We start from the raw sequence: 23,850 nt of genomic DNA on the forward strand, positions 1-23,850 counted from the left end.
TACCTGTTAGCAAAGGTATCAGCTAGAAATGCCGTGCAGGAGCTATCAGGGATTTAGTTGTCTTCCATGATTTCTACGTTTATGCTAATTAGCATGTCAAGCCAGGGTAAGACTACACGAAACACAGCCCATATTTTTACGTGTTTCTAAAATCCTCTATGGGAATAATGAATAGTGGAAAAAACGATTAGAACCGTTTCTCTGTTTGGCCGCTAGGTTTTATGTGTATTATGACCTCGACTGAGGGGCATCACACTGATGCTTGGCAAATAGCCTGCCCTTTCCCTCACCCCCACCCAGCGGACACAGTTGCCAGTGTGTTCACGCAGATGTATCATACACACACACACACACACTACATGTCATCTCCTCTGAAATAAATGTCTTCATTCAAGGCCACAACACAAAAACCAAATCATACTCAAAAAAGGTTTAGAGACTTATCTTTATTTACAGTATCAGGACATTCATGTACAAATTTGTTCCCATAATAAGGAGCCTCTCGTTTGATATACAGTAATTACTATTGGGAGTTAGGAAAGAAAAACAAGCGCCGTCTGCAAAAACAAGTAAATTATTTGCAATTATTGCCGAAGAGATTGAAACCCATGGGATGTTCCCAGTTCTGGGTCAAACGTGTGCAAGGGCTTTTTAAACAGTATTATTTAGAGATACACTCCCAAAGCAACAGAACGTTTGTTTCACATACGTAGAATTAACCCTCTCTCCCCCCGTTTCCATTTTAGAGGATATCTATAACCTTAAGAAAAGAGATGGCCTGACGAAACATGGACAAAAAACTGAAGGGAAAAAAAAGATGCAATTGCATTTATGGCCCAAGTTATTGCTAATTCTCCAAGCATGGCACCAAAGAAGAAGAAAACAAAAACCAAACAAAGTATCACAACAAGGCTTAGGGCCAGATTCAATCAGATCAGCCGAAACCCACATAGCTGATGTTTTGACATTGTCTGAGGTGGAACCGCGTTAGAGCTGTCAAATCCACAACGGATCCCGGCATTATACCTAAAGCGCACATTGCCATTGGCTGCACAGAGTCACATTGAGAGAAATCCCATGCAGCCTTGTTTACAAGTTCGAACACTGGAATGTGAGACGTAATCTACACTTCGATGAGGCGGATAGAAATCCTCATTATTTTGCTCATTGATTTTCCATTCGAGCGTCATTATTTCTATATCGCCTACACTTTCTCGTCCTGAACTTTAATGCAAGTGGGATGGCTGTGGTTTCGTGACAATGATCACAAGAGCAGCTCTGATTTGACAGCTCCAACGCAGTTCCACTTCCGACACCGCCAAAACATCAGCTCTGCGGGTGTCGGATATGGATTAACGCTTGATCTGACTGAATCTAGGCCTTAGTCTGGAGTAACGATTCCCCATGTATAGTAAAGCAGCATCAACATAAGACAAAAATCAACAGGAAAAAAATCAAATAAAAAATAAAGAGTTTGGCTTACGAGTTCAGACCATGAGGTGGGTTAAAAAGTGTCATATTTATTCTGGTTTGTAAGTGCGACATTTTGTACCGCTTTCACCTAGATGTAAGAGCAGGCGTTCTCCACTATGGTTCCTGGCGAGCTACTGGGTGGTGAAGGCTTTCGCTCCAAGCCATCATTAATGTACCTGATTTTACTAACCAACCAATTAGGGCTGTGATCGGCTGAATTAGCTGGTGTGTTAGTGAACGGAAGGAGGGAGACCCAACACAACCAGTACCTCTCCAGGACCGAAACGAAGACCCCTTGTGTAAAGGTTGAGATGTCTGTCTGTGTGTGTGTGTGTGTGTGTGTGTGTGTCCTTTAGTATATGAACTCCCCAGGGACCTCTTGGAGGGCGCTAAAGGGCTCCTCGAACTTGAAGCGCTTGGAGATAGCCTTTTGGTCGGGGTTTATGACCTCCTTGTCCGTTGACTGGCGACACTGGCCCAGTGTGTAAGCTGCCACCACGACCAGCTCCTCTGTTACAGGCCCTTCCTTCTCCTCTTCCCTGATGGGGCTCTCAGGGCTGGCTGGCTCCGAGGGGCACTTGGTTGGGCTGATAGTCTCTTTCACCGCTGTTGTCGCCTCTGCCTCCTTTTTCTCTTTTGGCTGGAGCCACTGGTGCTGCAGGCACTCTTCTGCTGTGGCACGGTTCCTGTTGGGAGAAAGGAGAGTTTGAGGCCAGGGAATCAATGGGAATATCCACCTTCTTCGCTGGCTTGGTGGGTTTCAGCAAGCATGGCACATGCAACGCCAAGGCTGTGGGTTTGATTGCCCAAGGCACCTATTTTATGACATATATACAGTGCCTTCGGAAAGCATTTAGACCCCTCGTTCTAAATGTTATGTTACAGCCTTATTTTAAAAGTCTTTAGGTGCCTTTTGGAACATTTTGGAAAATTCGAAGCGGGCTGTCATGTGCCTTTTACTGAGGAGTGGCTTCCGTCTGGCCACAACTATAAAGGCTTGATTGGTGGAGTGCTGCCGAGATGGGAGAACCTTCCAGAAGGACAACCATCTCCACAGAGGAACTCTGGCGCTCTTTCAGATTGACCATGGGGTTCTTGAACACCTCCCTGACCAAGGCCCTTCTCCCCCGATTGCTCAGTTTGGCCGGGCAGCCAGCTCTATGAAGTGTCTTGGTGGTTCCAAACTTCTTCCATTTAAGAATGATGGAGGCCACTGTGTTCTTGGGGACCTTCAATGCAGCAGACATTTTTTAGTACCCTTCCCCAGATCTGTGCCTCAAAACAATCCTGTCTCGGAGCTCTACGAACAATTCCTTCGACACCATGGCTTGGTTTTTGCTCTGACATGCACTCTCAACTGTGGGACCTTATATAGACAGGTGTGTGCCTTTCCAAATCATGTCCAATCAACTGGATGTACCACAGGTGGAATCCAATCAAGTTGTAGAAACACCTCAAGGATGATCAATGGAAACAGGATGCACTTGAGCTCAATCTTGAGTCTCATAGCAACGGGTCTGAATACTTATGTAAATAAGGTATTTTTGTTTTATATATTTATATTTCAATGAATTTGCAAAAATGGTTTTGCTTTGTCATTTGTCATTATGGGGTATTGAGAGGAGGATTTTTTTTATGTAATCCATTTTAGAATAAGGCTGTAACGTAACAAAATGTGGAAAAGGTCAAGAGGTATGAATACTTTCCGAATGCACTGTACACCGAAAAAAATATAAATGCAACAAAAAAAGTGTAAAGAGCCTAGAAATGTTCTATTAGCACAAAAAAGCGGAATTTTGTTTACATCCCTATTACTGAGCATTTCTCATTTGCCAAGATAATACAGGTGTGGCATGGCATATCAATAAGTTTATTAAACACCATGATCATTACAAAGATGCACCTTGTGCTGGGGACAATAAAAGGCCACTAAAATGCCACAGATGTCTCAAGTGTTGCTATTGGCATGCCGACTGCAGGAATGTCCACCAGAGCTGTTGCCATAGAATGTATTTATTTCAATTGAACTGTAACTCAGTAAAACATGTTTAAATTGTTGCATTTATATTTGTATTCATACTTAGGGCTTTAAAGAGTCATTACTCACTGGGGTTCTTTGATGAGCAGGGCTTTGATGAAGGTGATGGCAGCCTGGTCTACATGCTCCAGCTCCTCCTCCTGGTAGCTGATGTTGATCTGGGAGATGTTGAGGAATGTCTCCTGCTTGTCCTCTCCCAGGAAGGGAGATATGCCCGTCAGCATCACATAGGTCAGCACACCAATACTCCTGTCAGCCATTTACAGTGACAGACGGTTAGACAGCCACGGGAAATAAGTTGCACATTTTCTCTCTAAGATAAACTCAGAACTTTACATGTGTATAATGGAACGGTGCTGTTCTCTTTCATGTGTGCAGTTTTCCATTTTCTATCCCTTTTTCAAATAATCTTTTGGATAATTCAATCACAAGCCATACAACGTACTGCTGCACTGAGTTACAGCACAGTGAAATGCCACTTACCACATATCTGTCGCTGTGCTAATCGGCTCGTAATTCAGGATTTCTGGAGCTGCAAAACATTTGTCTTCATTTAATTTGGGTGAACTATCCCTTTAAAGATTTTGGACATGTTGAGTGCAGTGACCATGATGTCCATAACAAAATGGCGTGTGCTGCACTACTTACCCACATACTCCGGGGTCCCCATGATCTCCCTGAGCTCCTGACTGCTGCTCACCATCCTGGACAGACCAAAGTCCACAATCTTGATGTCCCCCAGAAGAGTATCGCTGGTCAGCAGAATGTTCTGGGGCTGGAGAGGAAGAAAGAAAAACACGGCAGCCTCAGACGAGGTCCAGTGTGGCTAACTTGCGTGTGTTTGGTACTGCGTCTAAACAGCGATATTAAAGCTGGATTCCATCTTTAAAGGGATAGGGCAACATTCTGGCAATTAAGCTTTTTTGCTAGTTAGCAACGTCCTTCAAACTGCACGCATACCTCCCAAAAAATTGGTATCCGCGAGTTCATCCGTCTCTGGGTAAGCAGAAGGAAAGAAAATGGCCAAAATGTCACACTATCCCTTTAACCACAAGGTGGACGATGTGATCACATGCACATAACAAGAACGTTGGTAAAGCGTGTAGCAGGGGGTCAGGGACTGACCTTGAGGTCCAGGTGCACCATGTTGTTCCTGTGGAGGAAAGAAACTCCCTCCAGGATCTGTCTCATCAACCTCTTCACGTCCTCCTCTTTGAAGGCATCGTCCCTCTCCGCCACACACTGGTTAAAGATCTCTCCTCCTGCTGCACTGTGGACACACACACACACTGGTTAAAGATCTCTCCTCCTGCTGCACTGTGGACACACACACACACTGGTTAAAGATCTCTCCTCCTGCTGCACTGTGGACACACACACACACACACACTGGTTAAAGATCTCTCCTCCTGCTGCACTGTGGACACACACACACACTGGTTAAAGATCTCTCCTCCTGCTGCACTGTGGACACACACACACACTGGTTAAAGATCTCTCCTCCTGCTGCACTGTGGACACACACACACACACTGGTTAAAGATCTCTCCTCCTGCTGCACTGTGGACACACACCAACCGGTTAAAGATCTCATCTTTTCCATACAAACACACAACCAAGTTGAAACCGTAATAGTAGTATTTTACAAGCTGCTTGCTTTTCGGATTTGACAGGCTGGCTATATGCTGGTGTGCATTGGATGTAAAACCACACATCTTATCAGTACAAACATTCAAACCTTTCATTTCGCAATTCACTACTCTCTCTCTGTCACTAACATTAACCTCAACCAGTGGTTTGCTATATTCTTTGGGAGTCTGTGATAGCCTGTCCTCAATGACCAAACACTGAATGATTGATGACTGTGATTAGGTCTGGTCTCCTGTCTGGTGGTGGTGGTTTCTCATGTCTGGTGGTGGTGGGTAATGCCTTGCAGCTTCCAGCTGGTGGTGGGAGTAAGCTGTCAGGGTCTCCTGTCTGGTGGTGGTGGAGTAAGCTGCCTTCCAGCTAGGTCTGGTCTCCTGTCTGGTGGTGGTGGGTAAGCTGCCTTCCAGCTAGGTCTGGTCTCTGTCTGTCTGCCTTCCAGTGGTGGGTCTGGTGGTATACTGCCTTCCAGCTAGGTCTGGTCTCCTGTCTGGTGGTGGGGGTATGTTGCCTTCCAGCCAGGTCTGGTCTCCTGTCTGGTGGTGGGAGTAAGCTGCCTTCCAGCTAGGTCTGGTCTCCTGTCTGGTGGTGGGGGTATGTTGCCTTCCAGCCAGGTCTGGTCTCCTGTCTGGTGGTGGGAGTAAGCTGCCTTCCAGCTAGGTCTGGTCTCCTGTCTGGTGGTGGTGGTTATACTGCCTTAAAGCTAGGTCTGGTCTTCTGTCTGGTGGTGGTGGGTAAGCTGCCTTCCAGCTAGGTCTGGTCTCCTGTCTGGTGGTGGTGGTTATACTGCCTTACAGCTAGGTCTGGTCTCCTGTCTGGTGGTGGGGGTTATAGCTGCCTTCCAGCTAGGTCTGGTCTCCTGTCTGGTGGTGGTGGTTATACTGCCTTCCAGCTAGGTCTGGTCTTCTGTCTGGTGGTGGTGGGTAAGCTGCCTTCCAGCTAGGTCTGGTCTCCTGTCTGGTGGTGGTGGTTATACTGCCTTCCAGCTAGGTCTGGTCTCCTGTCTGGTGGTGGTGGTTATGCTGCCTTCCAGCTAGGTCTGCCTTCCAGCTAGGTCTCCTGTCTGGTGGTGGTGGGTCTGGTGGTAGTAAGCTGCCTTCCAGCTAGGTCTGGTCTCCTGTCTGGTGGTGGGGGTTATACTGCCTTCAAGCTAGGTCTGGTCTCCTGTCTGGTGGTGGTGGTTATACTGCCTTCCAGCTAGGTCTGGTCTCCTGTCTGGTGGTGGTGGGTAAGCTGCCTTCCAGCTAGGTCTGGTCTCCTGTCTGGTGGTGGTGGTTATACTGCCTTCCAGCTAGGTCTGGTCTCCTGTCTGGTGGTGGTGGGTATGCTGCCTTCCAGCTAGGTCTGGTCTCCTGTCTGGTGGTGGTGGTTATGCTGCCTTCCAGCTAGGTCTGGTCTCCTGTCTGGTGGTGGTGGTTATGCTGCCTTCCAGCTAGGTCTGGTCTCCTGTCTGGTGGTGGTGGTTATGCTGCCTTCCAGCTAGGTCTGGTCTCCTGTCTGGTGGTGGTGGTTATACTGCCTTCCAGCTAGGTCTGGTCTCCTGTCTGGTGGTGGTGGGTAAGCTGCCTTCCAGCTAGGTCTGGTCTCCTGTCTGGTGGTGGTGGTTATGCTGCCTTCCAGCTAGGTCTGGTCTCCTGTCTGGTGGTGGAGGTTATGCTGCCTTCCAGCTAGGTCTGGTCTCCTGTCTGGTGGTGGAGGTTATGCTGCCTTCCAGCTAGGTCTGGTCTCCTGTCTGGTGGTGGTGGTTATACTGCCTTCCAGCTAGGTCTGGTCTTCTGTCTGGTGGTGTCTGGGGTTATACTGCCTTCCAGCTAGGTCTGGTCTCTTCTGTCTGGTGGTGGGGTGGTATAGCTGCCTTCCAGCTAGGTCTGGTCTTCTGTCTGGTGGTGGTGGTTATGCTGCCTTCCAGCTAGGTCTGGTCTCCTGTCTGGTGGTGGTGGGTAAGCTGCCTTCCAGCTAGGTCTGGTCTCCTGTCTGGTGGTGGTGGGTATGCTGCCTTCCAGCTAGGTCTGGTCTCCTGTCTGGTGGTGGGGGTTATACTGCCTTCCAGCTAGGTCTGGTCTTCTGTCTGGTGGTGGTGGGTAAGCTGCCTTCCAGCTAGGTCTGGTCTCCTGTCTGGTGGTGGGGGTTATACTGCCTTCCAGCTAGGTCTGGTCTCCTGTCTGGTGGTGGAGGTTATAGCTGCCTTCCAGCTAGGTCTGGTCTCCTGTCTGGTGGTGGTGGTTATACTGCCTTCCAGCTAGGTCTGGTCTCCTGTCTGGTGGTGGGGGTTATACTGCCTTCCAGCTAGGTCTGGTCTCCTGTCTGGTGGTGGGGGTTATACTGCCTTCCAGCTAGGTCTGGTCTCCTGTCTGGTGGTGGTGGTTATGCTGCCTTCAAGCTATGTCTGGACAGTAGCTTTAGTTGTACAGCTATTTGACATTCCAGGGTTGAGGTGGAACATTTTACTGTTATTCCACCACCTGGGTGATTTTGCCCCGGGCGAAGCTAGCTGTTGAGTGATCCACTCCTGGCATTGACATAGACAACCCTTCATAATGATATATGGCCACTGTTAATGAGGAGAGACCCTTTTTAAGAGTCTGTTTCCCTCTGTAGCCAGCCACAGACAGTGATAAGTCCTGCTAGTTCACCAGACAAGGTCATGGGTCTCCTCTTGGCTTCGGAGGCGCCGTGTGTGTGTGTGGCTTAAAGCAATGGCACTCTGTTCCAAAACTTCTCTGGGGGATGTCAAAACGACTTGAACTTGAGTCTATTCCAGTATCCCCCATGGGAGACAGTTAGATATTGTATCTAGATCAAGGGAGTGTGTGGAAGGCTCCATCTCGCTAGAGGGATTGGTTCTAACATAGCACACTAATTAGGGATAGTGCACTACAATAACACTAGTGACACGGTTTGATGCACCACATGATCACACGATTGTGATTTGTGAATAATATGATGAATATTTCACAACACAGTGCGCCACAAAGTTAATGTGAAAATATCTAATATAGTTAATATAACTAAATGACATGGAACGGAAACAGCTTGCCTTTTAAAATCACTGGCAGTTCTTAGTGACTGAGGGATAATACTTTATTTTACAGTCCTATTTCAGATGGTTATTACAAAGAACGTGTCTTTATGTCTATTTCCTAGTACTTACGAAGCACTGCTTCAATTCATCCCAACAAATGTAGAAGGTCATTATTAGGTAACCATTGTGCACATCATATCATGTGGCTAAGTAAATACCAGGCAAGCAACAGACTGTAAACTCAATACTTATTTGAAAGTCTTGTGTTATCTCTCATAGTACCAGTTGTGTAAAGTACTTAAGTAAAAAATACTTTAAAAGTACTACTTAAGCATTTTGGGGGGGAATCTGTACTTTACTATTTATTTTTCGGGACTATTTTTACTTCACTACATTCCTAAAGAAAATGTACTTTTTACTCCATACATTTTCGCTGACACCCAAAAGTACTTGTTACATTTTGAATGCTTATTAGTAGGACAGGAAAATGGGTCCAATTCACACACTTATCCCTGGTCATCCTGACTGCCTTTTGATCTGGTAGACTCACTAAAGACATGCTTGGTAAATGATGTTGGAGTGCCCCAGGCTATCCTTAAAGAAAAATAATACAATAAAATGGTGCCATCCAGTTTGCTTAATATAAGACATTTGAAATGATTTATACTTTAACTTCAGATAATCAAGTATATTTCACCAATTACATTTAATTTTGATACTTAAGTATATTGAAAACCAAATAGTTTTAGACATTTACTCAAGTAGTATTTTACTGGGTGACTTTCACTTTTACTTGAATCATTTTCTATTAAAAAGGTATCTTTGCCTTTACTCAAGTATTACAACTGGGTACTTTTTCCAGTCTTGAGTCTTGACATGAGGAACTAGCAGTGGAAAACACCACCCTGTGCCCCTTTCCACACGACACCTTATGTGACACGTGAAACTAACTTCATTTACTCCTGACCCGCAGTGACTGCCACCCAATTAAGTTGGAAAGCGAGACACGAGAAAGTTTGTTGAAAGACTGAGGCTTATCAAAAATAGACAAGGGCTCCCTTGAAGCCAACATGAATTGGGTCCTGTCTGGGTAGGAAGGGAGTTTCAGAAGTTGTTTTGGTTCTAAGGCTGAAAATCCAGCACTTGCCACATGCCAGGTTGAAAACACAGAAAGGTGGATCAGAGGGACGTCAGACTTTGGTCAGCTGAGTGGTAGGCTTCATGTAGAACCTGCTGTACTGTATTGTCACATGGGTCTGAACTCACAGTATGTGGTTGTGGGTTATGCTGTATTATATTTTCTCAGGTGGTGTAGCTGTACGCTGCGTTGCTCTGTGGTGTTGCGCTGTGCACATTATGGAATTACTAGTAATCCTATTTCTCTGGAGCGGTTGTTGTGCTAGTACTATGTTGCTCCTCGGCTGCACCTGGGATGACATGTCCAGTGGCTAAGCCTGGGTGGGGTCTGTCTATGTCGGTCTGTCTACCCAGTCTCGTCCCTCTCAGAGTATAGGATCAATCATCCAACAATTGGCCAAACCCGTCACAGAGAGCGAGCGAGAGAGAGCGAGCGAGAGCGAGAGCGAGAGGCCCCATCGAAAATCAGTGATGACTCCAGTCAATGTACTCTGCAAAGGGCAGACAGCTGAGAGAGAAAGCCAACAACCTCTCCTCATTCATTATCTGTATTATCTTCCAGACAGGTGAGTCACATAGTGAGCCCACGCCTGCACATCGGAGTGTACAGTAATGTCCTTGAGTGATATTAAAACACATGGGCCTTGTCTCAATACGTGGAGAATGAAAGTCCTTTCCTCAGGTCTTTTTCTTCATTAACACTTGATAGGTGAATAGGATTCCGCTATATTGCTTCCACCCCTCATGTCCTGCCAGATCAGCTATCGTGGAAGTAAGAAAACAAGGTAGTTTAAAAGGGCAACTCCACCACTTTTCAACCTCAATTCAATTTTCCTTATCTCCAGCGCAATACCAGTATCAACATATGTGAAAAATGCCATAGTCAAAAGTTACAAAGTGCTTTTTCAAACACAGATCACCTTGGGCTCGAAACTCGCTGCAGGTTTTGAAAATCAACGTTTTCATTTACCTTTAATACTACCCTGTAAAAAAAACATTTTGTTTTACCACTGAGCTGTTTTCACATATGTAGACTGGTTCGGTGCTGGAGATGAATGAGGTTGAAAAGTGGCAGAATTGCCCTTTAACTCGTGAGACACAGCATATAACGAACTCTCTAGCTGAGGGTGAAATGTGCTTTTCTGTTATTGTCTCTTAAGGCAATTCTGGAGAGATAATGCAAAAACCCCTGCAGTTTCACTGCCTCACCATCGGGTGTCAGTCAAAGGTAGAGGAGATGGGTAGAGGAGATACAGTAACCTGGTTTTAAGGTCTGTGACGGTAACAGAGTGGGATTAAACCTAAACAGAGGGAGACCTCCTTCCCAGGTCGAGGTCTGGTAAAGCACTCTGCTCCATATGGTCAGCCACGAACACCCCATGGAGCACTAACTAAAGGCTGCATCAGGAAAATCATGTTATCAGCTTTGTTTTCCCTCCAACTCAGTGGTTGCTAAATGTTTCAGCATTGTGACCCACTAATCAAATCATCACAGCTGAGTCTCAAACTACAACTGTGACTTGGTCCCAAGTCCTGACCCACCATTAGGGGAAACAAACTGCCCCAACTGCAAAAGAATAAATACAAATCTGGATATTTTCAATGGTTAGTTACTTGGTACCAAACAGAGTGGATTCTGTTTGAACTTTGCGACCAGTATAATGCCGGACACCAGGGACATCCAACTGGCAGAGAAAACTCAGACAACACGGCACAGAACCAAAGCGTTTTTTTTTAGGGGGGGACGGACAGTTTCTCAGAGCCTCCCCTTCTCTATACTCCACAGACACCGAGGACACGGAGGGCTCAAACTGGTTCCTCTGTTAGCACGGACAGTAATTATAGCCTAGCGCTGAACGTTTAGCCTCTTAGAGCCTCTAACCACTGAGTGCACCAGGGGCGTCAGGGAAAATAAATCTGCCGGATTCATAACTAGGTCATTGCTGTTTTGGATGATGAGAGCACGTCTGGCCAGTTGCTGCTGTACTGTTTTGGTGTGGTGGGACCGGGGATGAAACCCCCTTCTAATCCGAGGGGGCTCACACAAAGTGACATGAACTCTTAATGCCAAAGTGCCACACACATCACATGTACAAAATAAACTATTGGAACGTAGCCTATTGCCCCATTTCAGAGAATATGGGAGTCTTTCTGAGTATAATATTTCTAGGTTTTGGGCCCTTAGCTCTCAGTACAACAGGTCAATCATTGCTTAATCTGATCTGCTGAAAATGTAATGATGAATAGTATGTATTGGGATCAGTGGTTAATATGAAAGATAATAATTTTGATACCAATTTCCACGATACTAGTTCGTCAAACTAGTTACGTGGATGGGATATCTTTGAACGTGACCTAAATCAGTGTTCAGTCTGAGCGGACAAAACATTTCCCGTCCCCGACCCATTTCAGCAAAACTGAACACGGGAATCGTCCAGTCTGTTTCTATTTTTGTGGTGACCTGTTTTGTTTCACCACTCAAACAAAAAACAAAAGACTAGCCACTATGATCAATGGAGGATGAGAACGATAGAGAGAAGAAGAAAGAGGATGGAAGGAGGAAGGTGAAGTGGGTTGGATTGATGGGACAGTGACAAAACGATCAAGTGCCATCGGGCACTGTAGAGCTCAGTGTAGATTTGCTTGAGATGGGCTATCCCCCTTGCTCCGGAGATTAACCCTCCTCCATTGCTCTTATCCTCCCCTTCTCTGGGCTGGCAGCCACGGTCTGGGCCCTCACGTGCCATCATGGAGCACCACTGACATAATAAACTTCCATCTGGGGCCCAGGGAGCCCAATGAGGCTACATTCCTCCCTCACCCAGCCCCTCTCCTCTCCTCTCCATCCTGCCTGGAAAAGAGCTTTGGAGCCCTCTTCCCCCAAACCATCTACACCCCCCCCTCTTCCGCCTCATACTGTAATTGCATGAATAGCTCTCTTTAATTTCAGGCTGACCCTCATCAGAAGCCTCACCACCCCCTCCCTCTCCTCATTCCTCACGGAGCCTCAAAATATCCATCAGCTTAAAAATAAATATAAAAAAATAAGAGGAAAAAGGAAAAACGCACAAAATCTATTACAAACAGGACTTTCTCTCCCTCGGTCTCCCTCCCTCCCAGTCTTCGTCTCCCTCCCTCTCATCATCGTCTCCCTCCCTCTCATCACCCCCCGTTTCCACTGATTCCACATGCCAGAACCTGAAACAGGCTAAATGCATTCCGCTCTACTTCCCTTCTGTATGAAAAAAATAAAACAGCTCTATTATCCATATTGAATGGTGCTGACAGGGGCACTGCCAATCGCCAGGGAGGGATTGCTTCCTATCCTTCACTCAGACCTCTTTTTTTTTTTTGACAGGGTTATTGATGATATGGGGCCCCTCCTGGTCGTACAGAAGAGAGGGGGTAAAGGCAGGGGACGGGTTGTCAACTGAGGTCTGAACAGCAGATCAACAATGGGCTTGGGGGGGGATTAAGACTAACGGAAGTGCAGCGGCAATTGAGGGATATTCTATTCTAAAATATTACATTCTAATACACAAAAAATGTCATCCACAAATGCTATACGCCGATACAGCTATGAAAAACGATCCCCCTCTTCTCAACGTAATACACATTAGGCTGAACGATCCCCCTCTTCTCAACGTAATACACATTAGGCTGAACGATCCCCCTCTTCACAACGTAATACACATTAGGCTGAACGATCCCCCTCTTCTCAACGTAATACACATTAGGCTGAACGATCCCCCTCTTCTCAACGTAATACACATTAGGCTGAACGATCCCCCTCTTCTCAACGTAATACACATTAGGCTGAACGATCCCCCTCTTCTCAACGTAATACACATTAGGCTGAACGATCCCCCTCTTCTCAACGTAATACACATTAGGCTGAACGATCAGTCTCAAAAGGAGAGTAGTAGGCCATCTCATCCTGTTAACATGCGCAATCTAATTTTCTCTTCTAGGCTACTCCAGTATTTGTCCATTGAGTAGCCCCCACCACATGGAGCATTACAGCCTTGTACAGGTGAGCAGTCGAGTCACAGAGGGGCTCCATATGGACTGGGTGACTGTTAGCGGAGGTCAGCAGTGTGGTGCCCTTTGCATTAGCTTAGGATGCTAATCTAGCAGGCCAATCAATTATCTCCCTGCTAATGCTAACACCACTTCCATCCCCCAGGCTACTCCAGGGCACCACAGGGCTCCACTTAAAGCTTCTTTAAACCTGAGAGAGAGAGAGAGAGAGAGAGAGAGAGAGCGAGAGAGAGAGACTGCTCTGCAGTAAACTTGTTCCCCAGGCCCGCTTAGCGTTTCATTAAGTAGAATAACATCCGTCTCTGCTGTTCTGAAACACAAGTGCACGCACACACATACACATGCGCGCACACAGTGTGCCATTACAACCAGCAGCACAGTTACAATAATTGAATGAACACATTGGCGCGCGAGAGAGAGAGAGAGGAGAGCCAAGCTGCCCTGGGGGAGGAGAGGTGACCCCATGTTGAGTGAATGGTCCAAGCCTCCTGAGCCAGCGCCAACATGTGGAAAAATGGCAGCCTAGGGGAAAAAGAGACACTCACACACACACACACAAGTCCTGAGCAAACAGCGGTGGTGGGGTAGTTTCCATGGGCAGGCAGGCAGGCAGGAGGGAGTGCAGCTCTATGGGCTAGCTGCTGGGACCTCTCCCTTCACGCCAGTCTTCACACACACAAAGGGCACATGAGAACCAGGTCAGGTCACTCATTGGTCAACAGCACTGATCTCACTCTACCACTCAAACATACAGACGGCTGAAGACCTTTGGAATGTATTTTTTGATCAGCTGAAAGGATGGCACTGTTTTATCAAATCAGAATGAGGATTACTTCATTAACATGTTCAGATTTGACATCCAGCCAATATTATTACAATATTGTAAAAGCAAAAGGCCTCGCCTAAATCAAGGACTTTGACTTATCAGAGGTCGACACAGAAGTTAGTATTAGGTAGCCACAGTAGGCTAATAGCTTTTCTTCTGCAGGGAGTTTGAATCCAAAAGAGACCAGTATGGATCCTGTCTGGGAAACCAATCAGCCAGTCAGTGTGATGGCACAGCAGCTAACTTCCCCTGAGTCCATGAGAATGCTCTCACCCCAACAACCCCAAAGTTCAATGTCTGCATGTGACAAAGGGGAAACCCAATCCGCCACGCAATGCGTCTGTGTCTGTGTGACCCGTCCAGTGCAGCAGAGAGGGGAGGGGGGATGGCACGTTGTTGAAATAGCCAGAGCTCACTGAGGCATGTGGAGTATCGCCCTGGGCTTTGGAACTGGATTACTACTCTCTATGGCCCACTATCCACTTCTCTGTCTCTGTCCCTCTCTTTATTCAGTGAGGCCGCTCTCCTTCCCCATCTCTATCCAGTGAGGCCTCTCTCTCTCCCTCCCCATCTCTATCCAGTGAGGCCTTTCTCTCTCCCTCCCCATCTCTATCCAGTGAGGCCTCTCTCTCTCCCTCCCCATCTCTATCCAGTGAGGCCTCTCTCTCTCCCTCCCCATCTCTATCCAGTGAGGCCTCTCTCTCTCCCTCCCCATCTCTATCCAGTGAGGCCTCTCTCTCCCTCCCCATCTCTATCCAGTGAGGCCTCTCTCTCTCCCTCCCCATCTCTATCCAGTGAGGCCTCTCTCTCTCCCTCCCCATCTCTATCCATTGAGGCCTCTCTCTCTCAGCTTTATTCTAGTTCTGTCGCTACCTCATGCAATTGTTCATTACTTTATTTTTGTCCCATCCCTGTACTCATCTCCTCATTCTAGGGTTTCACCTCAGTCTCAATATTTAACAGCTTGCCATGGACCTGCTGCCTTTCAATAAACCATCAGGGTCACAGACTGTTTATTATTCACCAGTCGGTTAAGGTGGCATGCAGCTAAGAGATCAGTCTGCAGTGCCCGGGAGCATTTCCCGTACTTCCTGTGGGTCAAAGGTGATACGTCGTGTCGAGCTACCTTTTCCATGGCCTAAATAACACTTTGCATTAGATCACTAGCACATTACCTATCCTGCTTTTTCAGATCAGTGTAAAAGAAGGAGATGAAGCCATATCAGACTATTGAGATACTAACTGTGTGTAAAAAATATGTGCATAAAAAGAGATTGTCGTCCATGTCTGAAGTGGACTAAAATGGAGGGTAGTCCTTCTCTCTCTTCTTCCACGGCTGACCATTTCAAGTCTACGCATCATACCGTTGAGTACGTGGCATTGTTCCTACAACTTCGATTTGACCAACTTCGACACTCACAACTGGAGGACGAGCACCATCTCGGCGGCCATCTCGTAGACCTGGTGCAGGTTGACCACCCGCTGGCTGGCCGTGGCGAGCTCCAGAACGGCCACCTCGTGGATGATCTCCAGCCTGCAGTCCTGGCCCTTCCTCCTCTTCCTCATGAACTTGGCGGCGTACTCCTGGCCCGTGCACTTCTCCACACACTTCCTGACCACCGCAAACTTCCCCCTGAGGAGAAGCACAGGCAGAGAGAAGAGGGTGCTGGGTGAAGATTTATATTTCACTGAAAAGTTGTTTCATTACAGAGAATAAGGTAGGCTTTTCCAGACACTTTCTAGTCTAATGTCATCTACAATAGAGAAGGTTTATATATGCACCATTCAAGATATTCTAAAGCCTTTTAGCGAGCTCTGTAACTATGGTAACTGAAGGCCGTTCATCACTTGGCATGACAAGTTGACTATATGACCTAGTTTCACTGACCCGATAGGGCAATATGGACTTTCTAACAATTCACAAGAATGACACAAAGCCACAAATTAATGTTAAGAGTTCTCAGTCTGGAGAAACTAAAGGAAGTCATCGCAGTGTCTCTCATTAGATCTGCATGATGTTACAAATCAAAATGACCCGATGAACAAGCAGTGGATTCACATACAAATGTGTACACACAGGCACCCTTTCATCTGTGAGAAGAGACGTGTGTGTGTGTGTGTGTGTGTGTGATGATGAGAGAGAGGTGTTGTAGTGATCCTGAGACCAGCACACTTCACGTTGGATCTGAACTTCCCTTTGTCTCCTTGGCATTTCTGCAGGATGAAGTCATCTCCCATCCCCAGAACCCAAGTTGGCCCTTTTTCTCACCGATACAGCCGTCTGCTTTGTGGCGCTGACCCAACTTTGAATGTGGACTATGAAGGGGTAGGGGCCTGGACTGGTCTGGTGTGAAAAACACACAGCGAGCGGCTGTGTTTCAAATGGCAACCTATTCCTTTATGAGGTGCACTACTTTTGATTAGGGTCCATAAGTAGATCTGGTCAAAAGTATACAGGGAACAAGGTGCCATTAGGGACACAGAGTGTGTGTTGCCCGGGGGGCCTTGCAGAGAGAAAGCAGTGTATAAAGATGACACGCCAACATCAACTCCCCTCTCGTCTACCGAGAATACAGCCAAATGCTCTAATACACTGAACCAATGGTCCCATTATTGTCTGACATCATTGTAAGAGGATATGACAACACAACCTCCGGTTCTAAAATGTGTAGCAGAGACATTTAAATGCCAAGTAGAAACAGTGTAGGCTACAGGGATACCGTTTGCCTACTTTGTTTCCATGCGAAGGAAACATAACTTTTATTTACACTTTATAGTACAATGGTATTGACTTAACCTCTAAGGAGGAAGTATTTGCGGGACAAGGAAAGGTTCTTTGAAACAGAGGTTTGCAGTGGAAAAGTCAGAACTCTCCGGAGCCAGACAACTCTCTTATCAAACAGGTCTGAAGAATGATTTACCGGCCGAGGTGATTTGAGGCTGATAAACAGAGTTTTGTGAGTGATAACCATGCACGCACGCACACACACACACACGGATTTATGACTCACGCCGGAACATGGTGGCAGTTGAGAAAAGTCCGAGCGATTGACCTCTCTGGAAGTGCCAGAGCTGCCAAAGGGTGGAGAGTAAACATCCACCTAAACTTCATTCCCATGACCTTAGCTCCTCTCATCCAAGCCTTAGATTTTGAAAATCTGAACCACATATCACCTGGTCCTCCTCGTATCCGCCCACCTTCATCCCTCCTTGCACACTCAGATAAATGGTGTAAGACCATGTTCAACATCTACCTTAAAGAAGACAGTGGCCTTGAAGGTTGAGCCTGGCAGCTGTCAAATATCTCAGGTTGTCCTTACTGTCAGATTGTGTAAGGGGGTGGGCACATCCTCCCAGTTCTCATGAAAGTAGTGTCAACTAGCCTGCATCATGTGCAACACAGCCATGACATGCGAGAGACTGGGCAGCAAAGAGGGACAGATCTGACTAGAAGTCCACCGATTAATCGGCGAGTTTTCATAACAATCGGTGATCGGCATTTTTGGACGCCGATTACATTGCACTGCGTGGCTGGCTGACCACCTGTTACGCGAGTGCAGCAAGGAGCCATGGTAAGTTGCAAGCTAGCATTAAAATGATCTTATAAAAAACAATCTTAACATAACTACACATGGTTGATGATTTTACTAGTTTAACTAGCTTGTCCTGCATTGCAAATAATCAATGCGGTGCCTGTTAATTTATCATCGAATCACAGCCTACTTCGCCAAACGGGTGATGATTTAACAAGCGCATTCGCGAAAAAAGCACTGTCGTCGCACCAATGTACCTAACCATAAACATCAATGCCTTTCTTAAAACCAATACACAAGTATATATTTCTCAACCTGCATATTTAGTTCAAATAAATGAATGTTAGCAGGCAATATTAGCTCAGGAAATTGTTTCACTTCTCTTGCGTTCAGTGCAGAGTCAGGGTATATGCAGCAGTTTGGGCCGCCTGGTTCGTTGCGAACTGTGTAAAGACCATTTCTTCCTAACAAAGACCGTAATTAATTTGCCAGAATTGTATATAATTATGACATAACATTGAAGGTTGTGCAATGTAACATAAATATTTAGACTTATGGATGCCAGCCGTTCGATAAAATACGTTACGGTTCCGTATTTCACTGAAAGAATAAACATTTTGTTTTCGAAATGATAGTTTCCGGATTTGACCATATTAATAATCAAAGGCTCGTATTTGTGTGTTTATTATATTATAATTAAGTCTATGATTTGATATTTGATAGAGCAGTCTGACTGAGCGGTGGTCGGCAGCAGCAGGCTCGTAAGCACTCATTCAAACAGCAGCTCTTAGCAATGCTGGGATGCAAAGTGCTGTTTATGACTTCAAGCCTATCAACTCCAGAGATTAGACTGGCAATAGAGTGCCTATAAGAACCTCCAATAGTCAAAGGGATATGAAATACAAATGGTAGAGAGAAATAGTCCTATAATTCCTATAACTACAACCTAAAACTTCTTATCTGGGAATATTGAAGAGTCATGTTAAAAGGAACCACCAGCTTTCATATGTTCTCATGTTCTGAGCAAGGAACTGAAACGTTAGCTTTTTTACATGGCACATATTGCACTTCTTTCTTCTCCAACACTTTGTTTTTGCATTATTTAAACCAAATTGAACATGTTTCATTATTTGAGACTAAATTGATTTTAATGTATTATATTAAGTTAAAATTAAAGTGTTCATTCAGTATTATTGTAATTGTCATTATTACATACACATACATATATATAAAATAAATAAATAGCCCGATTAATCAGTATCTGCTTTTTTTGGTCCTGTAATAAAATCGGTATCGGTATTGCCGTTGAAAAATCATAGTCGGTCGACCTCTAGATCAGACCCAAGAGAAAACACAAGCAAGAGACTAATGAGAAGTCCAGTTTAGTCATGCCTGCCTAACGCCACCATGCCGAGTGTCATTGTCATGTTGTCGGGGCAGGAGTGGAAGCAGACTGGAAGAAATTGCGTCTGGAGTTGGTTTTGCCCTCCAGAGAAACAGGCAGTAAATGTCTGCTGAGCGCCTTAGACTAGATTGTCACAATTCCTATGCCAGACAACTATGCCGTAGCTGGTCAAAACGATGCACTTCCTGATGTAATATGGTCAGTGTTTTTAGTCCTGTTTTGAGTCGTGAATATTCTAACACACCATCGAGAGACAGAGAGAGAGAGAGAGAGAGAGAGAGAGAGAGAGCCTGGGCCTCGGGGGGCTGATCTGAGCTCATGTGAGAGTCATGGGCCTGGAAGATTGTGCTGGGGCTCTAGGCTCTCCAGCTTTATTCCCTCTTGTCCTTACATTCTCAATCCCACTCTGTCCAGCCACGCACAGATTTACTACATACAGCTGCCTTTCCCTTGCAGAAACACTCACACAAGGAAGAAAAACCTAGAGACTGGAGGATGAAGAAAGAAAAAGCCATGCTCTTTGGCTTGTGCTGAACTCATCAAGTCCACAGACTTGCCTTAATGCGTTTGGTCAGGCTAAATATCTGAGGAGTTTGAGGATGTGGCGGACAGAGGCGTTTGTTATTGTCTGAGGCCAGTGTGACAGGGCAGTGACAAAGTAAGAGCAACGTGACAAGGTCAGCGAGAACATGAGGCACGTAGAGGCAAGGAGAACCACTGACTATTTGTGAACACCTTGTCAACCATCCGAACCAGGAGGAAAGACACACTTGGTAGCTGCAGGAAGGCACTTGACATTAGCTTGTGAAAATCCTTCGGAGGGAGGGGTCTCCTTATAGTCACAGCATCCAATGACAGGAATGCAGGGAGCAGACGTAATCTCTTGCATTCATAACATCTTAACGGGCTGCGTCTAGTCAATCAAGTTCGGAGGAAATAGTTTGTGCTATAAGGAACCTTCCGGGCCTTTGAAACTAGCTAAAGAGCAGGTCTAATAGGCTTTCGCCACACTTGACTGCATGGCTGAGGCATTCCTTCATACCTCTGCCACCACCGATACTCTAATCCAGCCCCTGCTGTCGTAAGATTGGTTTCCTAAAACCTTGAAAGCCCTGGAGCTCTGTACGGTCCAGAGGTGTGTTCAGCAAATTGTCTTATGTAAAAATAAAAAATGAATAAAAAAAAGTGCTATAGATGAGGTGTTTGTGGTGTAACGTGGTGGCAGGGGTGCGAACCAGCCCTAGCCTAATGAAAACCCTCACAGCAGCCTCGTCCTGTCCCGTCTGGCCACTCACCCACTGTGAGTAATGATACTTTGGATCGGAGGCATTGGCATCAACGCTGTGTGAAGTTCATCAAGTCGGCCATGAATCTCTGCTATGCTTAGGGAGGGTGCTGGACAGGAGGTCTAGGCCTGCCTGGAATGTTCCATGGGTCATTCCAGAGACGACAAGTAGCCTATTTTGATTTATATTATAGCTGGGCAACTATCTTCATGGGATTGAGGAGAAAACAGAGTCTACCATCAATGCTAGCAGTGCACAATATACTAAATATTCCAAGTTCAGCTAGCACACACAAGCCATTGATTTAGGGCTTGTGTACACGCTTGCTGGAGAGACTGGTTGGGACTGGGACTCTGGTACCTTTAAAACAGACCACAGCCTTTCTGCAGTCATGTCAGCACATTTCCAAAGCCTGTGTCCAAACACAGACAACACCCTGAAAGAGATGGCTTTCATGTGTGCAGACACCAGGGGTGACTGCTGGGTCAATGTAAAGGAACAGATGGCTTGGCCGTTTATGCACAAAGACAAATGGCTCAAAACCACTGGACTTCGTCTAGAGGCAGTAAGTTTCCTTTTTATTTTTTTACATTTTTTTTTAACAAAAACTGTGAAACTAGTCTGAACGTGGCACCTCTGCTTTGGTCCTTTTTAGCTTTTGGCTGAAGTTTCCTTATTTATAATTTATCACACCCAGGTTCCTGACCCATGCTCATTGAAATTAATGGACATATTTTTTCCATACACATTTTTGCAGTGGCAGGCGTCCAAGCAGAAGATTCATTTAATATAACAGGGCTATGCTGCAGGCGGTGTGCCAGAGCTGTTTGCATGCCAAGAGCTGAATGGTTCGTCTCCTTTTTTATATGAAAAGATTCCACACAGTAGCCTCTCAGAAATTCTGAACAAGCCCTTGAGGGGGGAAAGTCAGCTCAATGCTAGTATGTAAGGTAACTTACGGGTTAAAAAAGGTGGAATGTTAGGAATCTAACATCTCTTTTCTCAGTTGAGTGGCCAAACTGTAGGTAGGGGGCTTGAGATAAAGCTGCTGACAGATCTCAACTGTCAGCTTTATTGAATTAACCTCAGCAAGATCACCCCCTCTAAATGGCCTCTGCATTGGCCCAATTTTTGAGAGTGACACAGTTGGTATGGGTAGAGTGACACTTCATCAGGTGGCTGTAAATCTGATGGATGCTGACAGTAAATTAGAGTGGCTCTGACAGACAGATGCTTAAAGATGACGTGAGCACACTTTGGCCTCTGAACTTTGACCACCTGTTAAACCGTGGCACCAAAGTTGTTGCTATGTTGGTCGTACACTGATGGAGTGGCCAGATCATCTAACTGGTAGGTGTCAAACTCTCAAGTCACTGTGTGTACGGTACAAACCTTCTGCGCGTCATCCCATTTCTGACACCAATGTGCCAAAGAAATTACAGACAATCAACACTTCACAGAGTGGTGCAGATGACATCGGCAATTTGGTGGCTTTAAGTCGAGAAGCCTTCCATTGTCGTCATTCGTCTCACAGATAACTGCAAAGCCTGGACAGATGGATTCATTCCATCTGCAGTAGCAGACAAGTGATCTACACAGACTAAAGGAGCTCCCGTCTACCATCTGCAGCCACTCCTATAAAAAGGTTGAAAGGTATTACTTTAAACCCTCCCGCCAAAACTATTCTCATCAATGGAATCAGATCTAAACAGTGCAAAAAGAGAACGCAGCCCGAGCATATTGTGGCCAGTTTATAGCGTCTATAAAAATGCAGACAGGGTCTCCAAGTTGGCAGAGGCGTTGACAGGATACCAAAAGTCAGACTATAGCAGTGTCCTCAGATGGCAGAAAGAGAGAAGGCTCTAAGCCAGGGGATCCAGCCTGGCAGCAGGGCCGCTTCCTCCAGCTGTTGCCCATGGGAGAACGTGCCCATGGGAGAACGTGCCCATGGGAGAACGTGCCCGTGTTTTTAATGCATTTGAAGTATGTTGTGGAAATGGGTCCCTAGAGGCACTACAAACAAAATCACTTTATATGGGAGGTATTTGTCCGCCTGCTAAGTTCGGTCAATATTATGGCAACCTGGTGCACTTTGGCTAATCAACTACTTTTGTTCGAGCGTTTTGATTTATTTTTTAAAACAGGCTTGTAGTTTCGTCCGAGTGTCCAGAGTAAGAGCGGCCATCTCTCAAAGAGCTCCATTAATCATCAACGGGCGCACAGAGAGTGAGCCTCAAGCAATTAGATAGTGGCTGCTTTTGACAGGAGGAAAGCCTCATCACCATTAGAACAAAAAGCAAGGCAGAGCAAAGAGCTCCTATTGACCGACCCCTCGTTTTCCCCCAATAAGAACAGGGCCTCTGAGCTCTTACCAGCGCATGGACTGAAACCAGAGGTATGTTTACTCTGCGTCTATGACATGAGGGAATAAGGAACTCTGACATGTGACCCCTGTACGGAAAGGAGAGGGACAGAGAGAGAAAGAGGTTGCCTATTCACATGCTCTTTGCACACAGGACATTTTCTGAATACCTTGGGAAAGGGCATTATTGCCTCATCACCATCCCCTGGGCGGCCTGTTTCAAAACCCCACCAGCTCAGGCTCCGTTCTACGGAGGTTAATGGCCCACAGAAGATGTGGTTCGCTCGCCATGCCTTTGTGGAGATGAATGATTTCCGTACTCGGGTTGGACTACATTGCCCGGCTTTTATTCTCTCGCCACAGCTCAGTACATGTGAAAGGACATGACAAATTGAGTCTGCTGAGCGAGCAAGGAAACACGATAACGCGTAGCACCTCTAATCTGTGAGAGAGAGAAAATGGCTTGTGCTAATAGTTCATATGAAACAGATTAGGCCCGGTTGATGATGGAAACGTGTGATTCCTTGGTGAGGTGTGTCACAGTTGTAGTCGGGGAGGGCCGTGACCCATAGGAAGTTCTATCTACTTCATTAGATTGCTTTGAAGGCGGGAGAGGAAGTATAGCATGACATACCCCCCTCCATGCGCTTCCCCTCATCTCATCTCCTGACACGAGAGTGAGGGATCTCGCTGATGGGGTTCAATAACAAACTTGGCTTTCACATGTCCCCCCCCCCTCCTTTCTCCGCGGTTGGTTGTTTCCAAGGCGCTCAGCAGATGTTGCCACCGGCCCGGCCGCGAGACCCAAACAACGTGAAAAGCCAGGCCGATGATGTCATGGAATCCTGCCTGATTGTCAAGACACAGAGATCCTTTCTGTGAGAACCAGAGGGGGAGGTTTGGTTCAAAACATGAAGGGGAGGGGTTGGGACTGGGGAGTGTGGGTGAAAGGGACCCCACTGCACACATCCGACAGACACACAGGCTCATCCAGAGAGAAGACCCCCCCCCCTACTAGGACCCTGAGAGCTATCCCAAGGAGGTGGATGCTGCATCACCGCCTGCTGTAACTGCAGTCTAATC

The 23,850-nt window shown here is 46.3% G+C and overlaps 1 protein-coding gene and 1 long non-coding RNA gene across 21 annotated transcripts in view; one reads left to right on the forward strand and one right to left on the reverse strand.

Moving 5' to 3' along the window:
- Positions 1-427: 427 nt before the first annotated feature.
- Positions 428-23,850, reverse strand: part of LOC118371804 (serine/threonine-protein kinase 17A-like) — a 39,666-nt gene continuing 16,243 nt past the window's right edge. Inside the window, exons 2-7 of the mRNA XM_035757422.2 lie at positions 15,602-15,814; positions 4,637-4,781; positions 4,160-4,286; positions 3,995-4,043; positions 3,581-3,760; positions 428-2,159 (exon numbers count right to left, since the gene is read on the reverse strand). Coding sequence (XP_035613315.2) covers positions 1,826-2,159; positions 3,581-3,760; positions 3,995-4,043; positions 4,160-4,286; positions 4,637-4,781; positions 15,602-15,814 — 1,048 coding nt within the window. The 3' untranslated portion in view covers positions 428-1,825. The remainder of the gene's footprint in view (positions 2,160-3,580; positions 3,761-3,994; positions 4,044-4,159; positions 4,287-4,636; positions 4,782-15,601; positions 15,815-23,850) is intronic.
- On the forward strand, positions 5,751-12,168 carry LOC127920693 (uncharacterized). Of its 20 annotated transcripts, none has more exons than XR_008107023.1 (7): positions 6,011-6,192; positions 6,310-6,356; positions 6,498-6,685; positions 6,733-6,873; positions 7,069-7,115; positions 7,163-7,303; positions 7,399-12,168. It is a non-coding gene; the product is annotated as an uncharacterized LOC127920693 (long non-coding RNA). The 20 variants fall into 20 exon arrangements; XR_008107078.1 differs by having other exon boundaries at positions 7,163-7,256; positions 7,446-12,168; XR_008107063.1 differs by lacking the exons at positions 6,310-6,356; positions 7,069-7,115; positions 7,163-7,303 and adding an exon at positions 6,404-6,450 and having other exon boundaries at positions 6,008-6,051; positions 6,099-6,192; positions 6,733-6,779; positions 7,352-12,168.

This window comes from Oncorhynchus keta, chromosome 4 (genome assembly GCF_023373465.1).
Source record: "Oncorhynchus keta strain PuntledgeMale-10-30-2019 chromosome 4, Oket_V2, whole genome shotgun sequence".
Classification (NCBI taxonomy): Eukaryota; Metazoa; Chordata; class Actinopteri; order Salmoniformes; family Salmonidae; genus Oncorhynchus; species Oncorhynchus keta.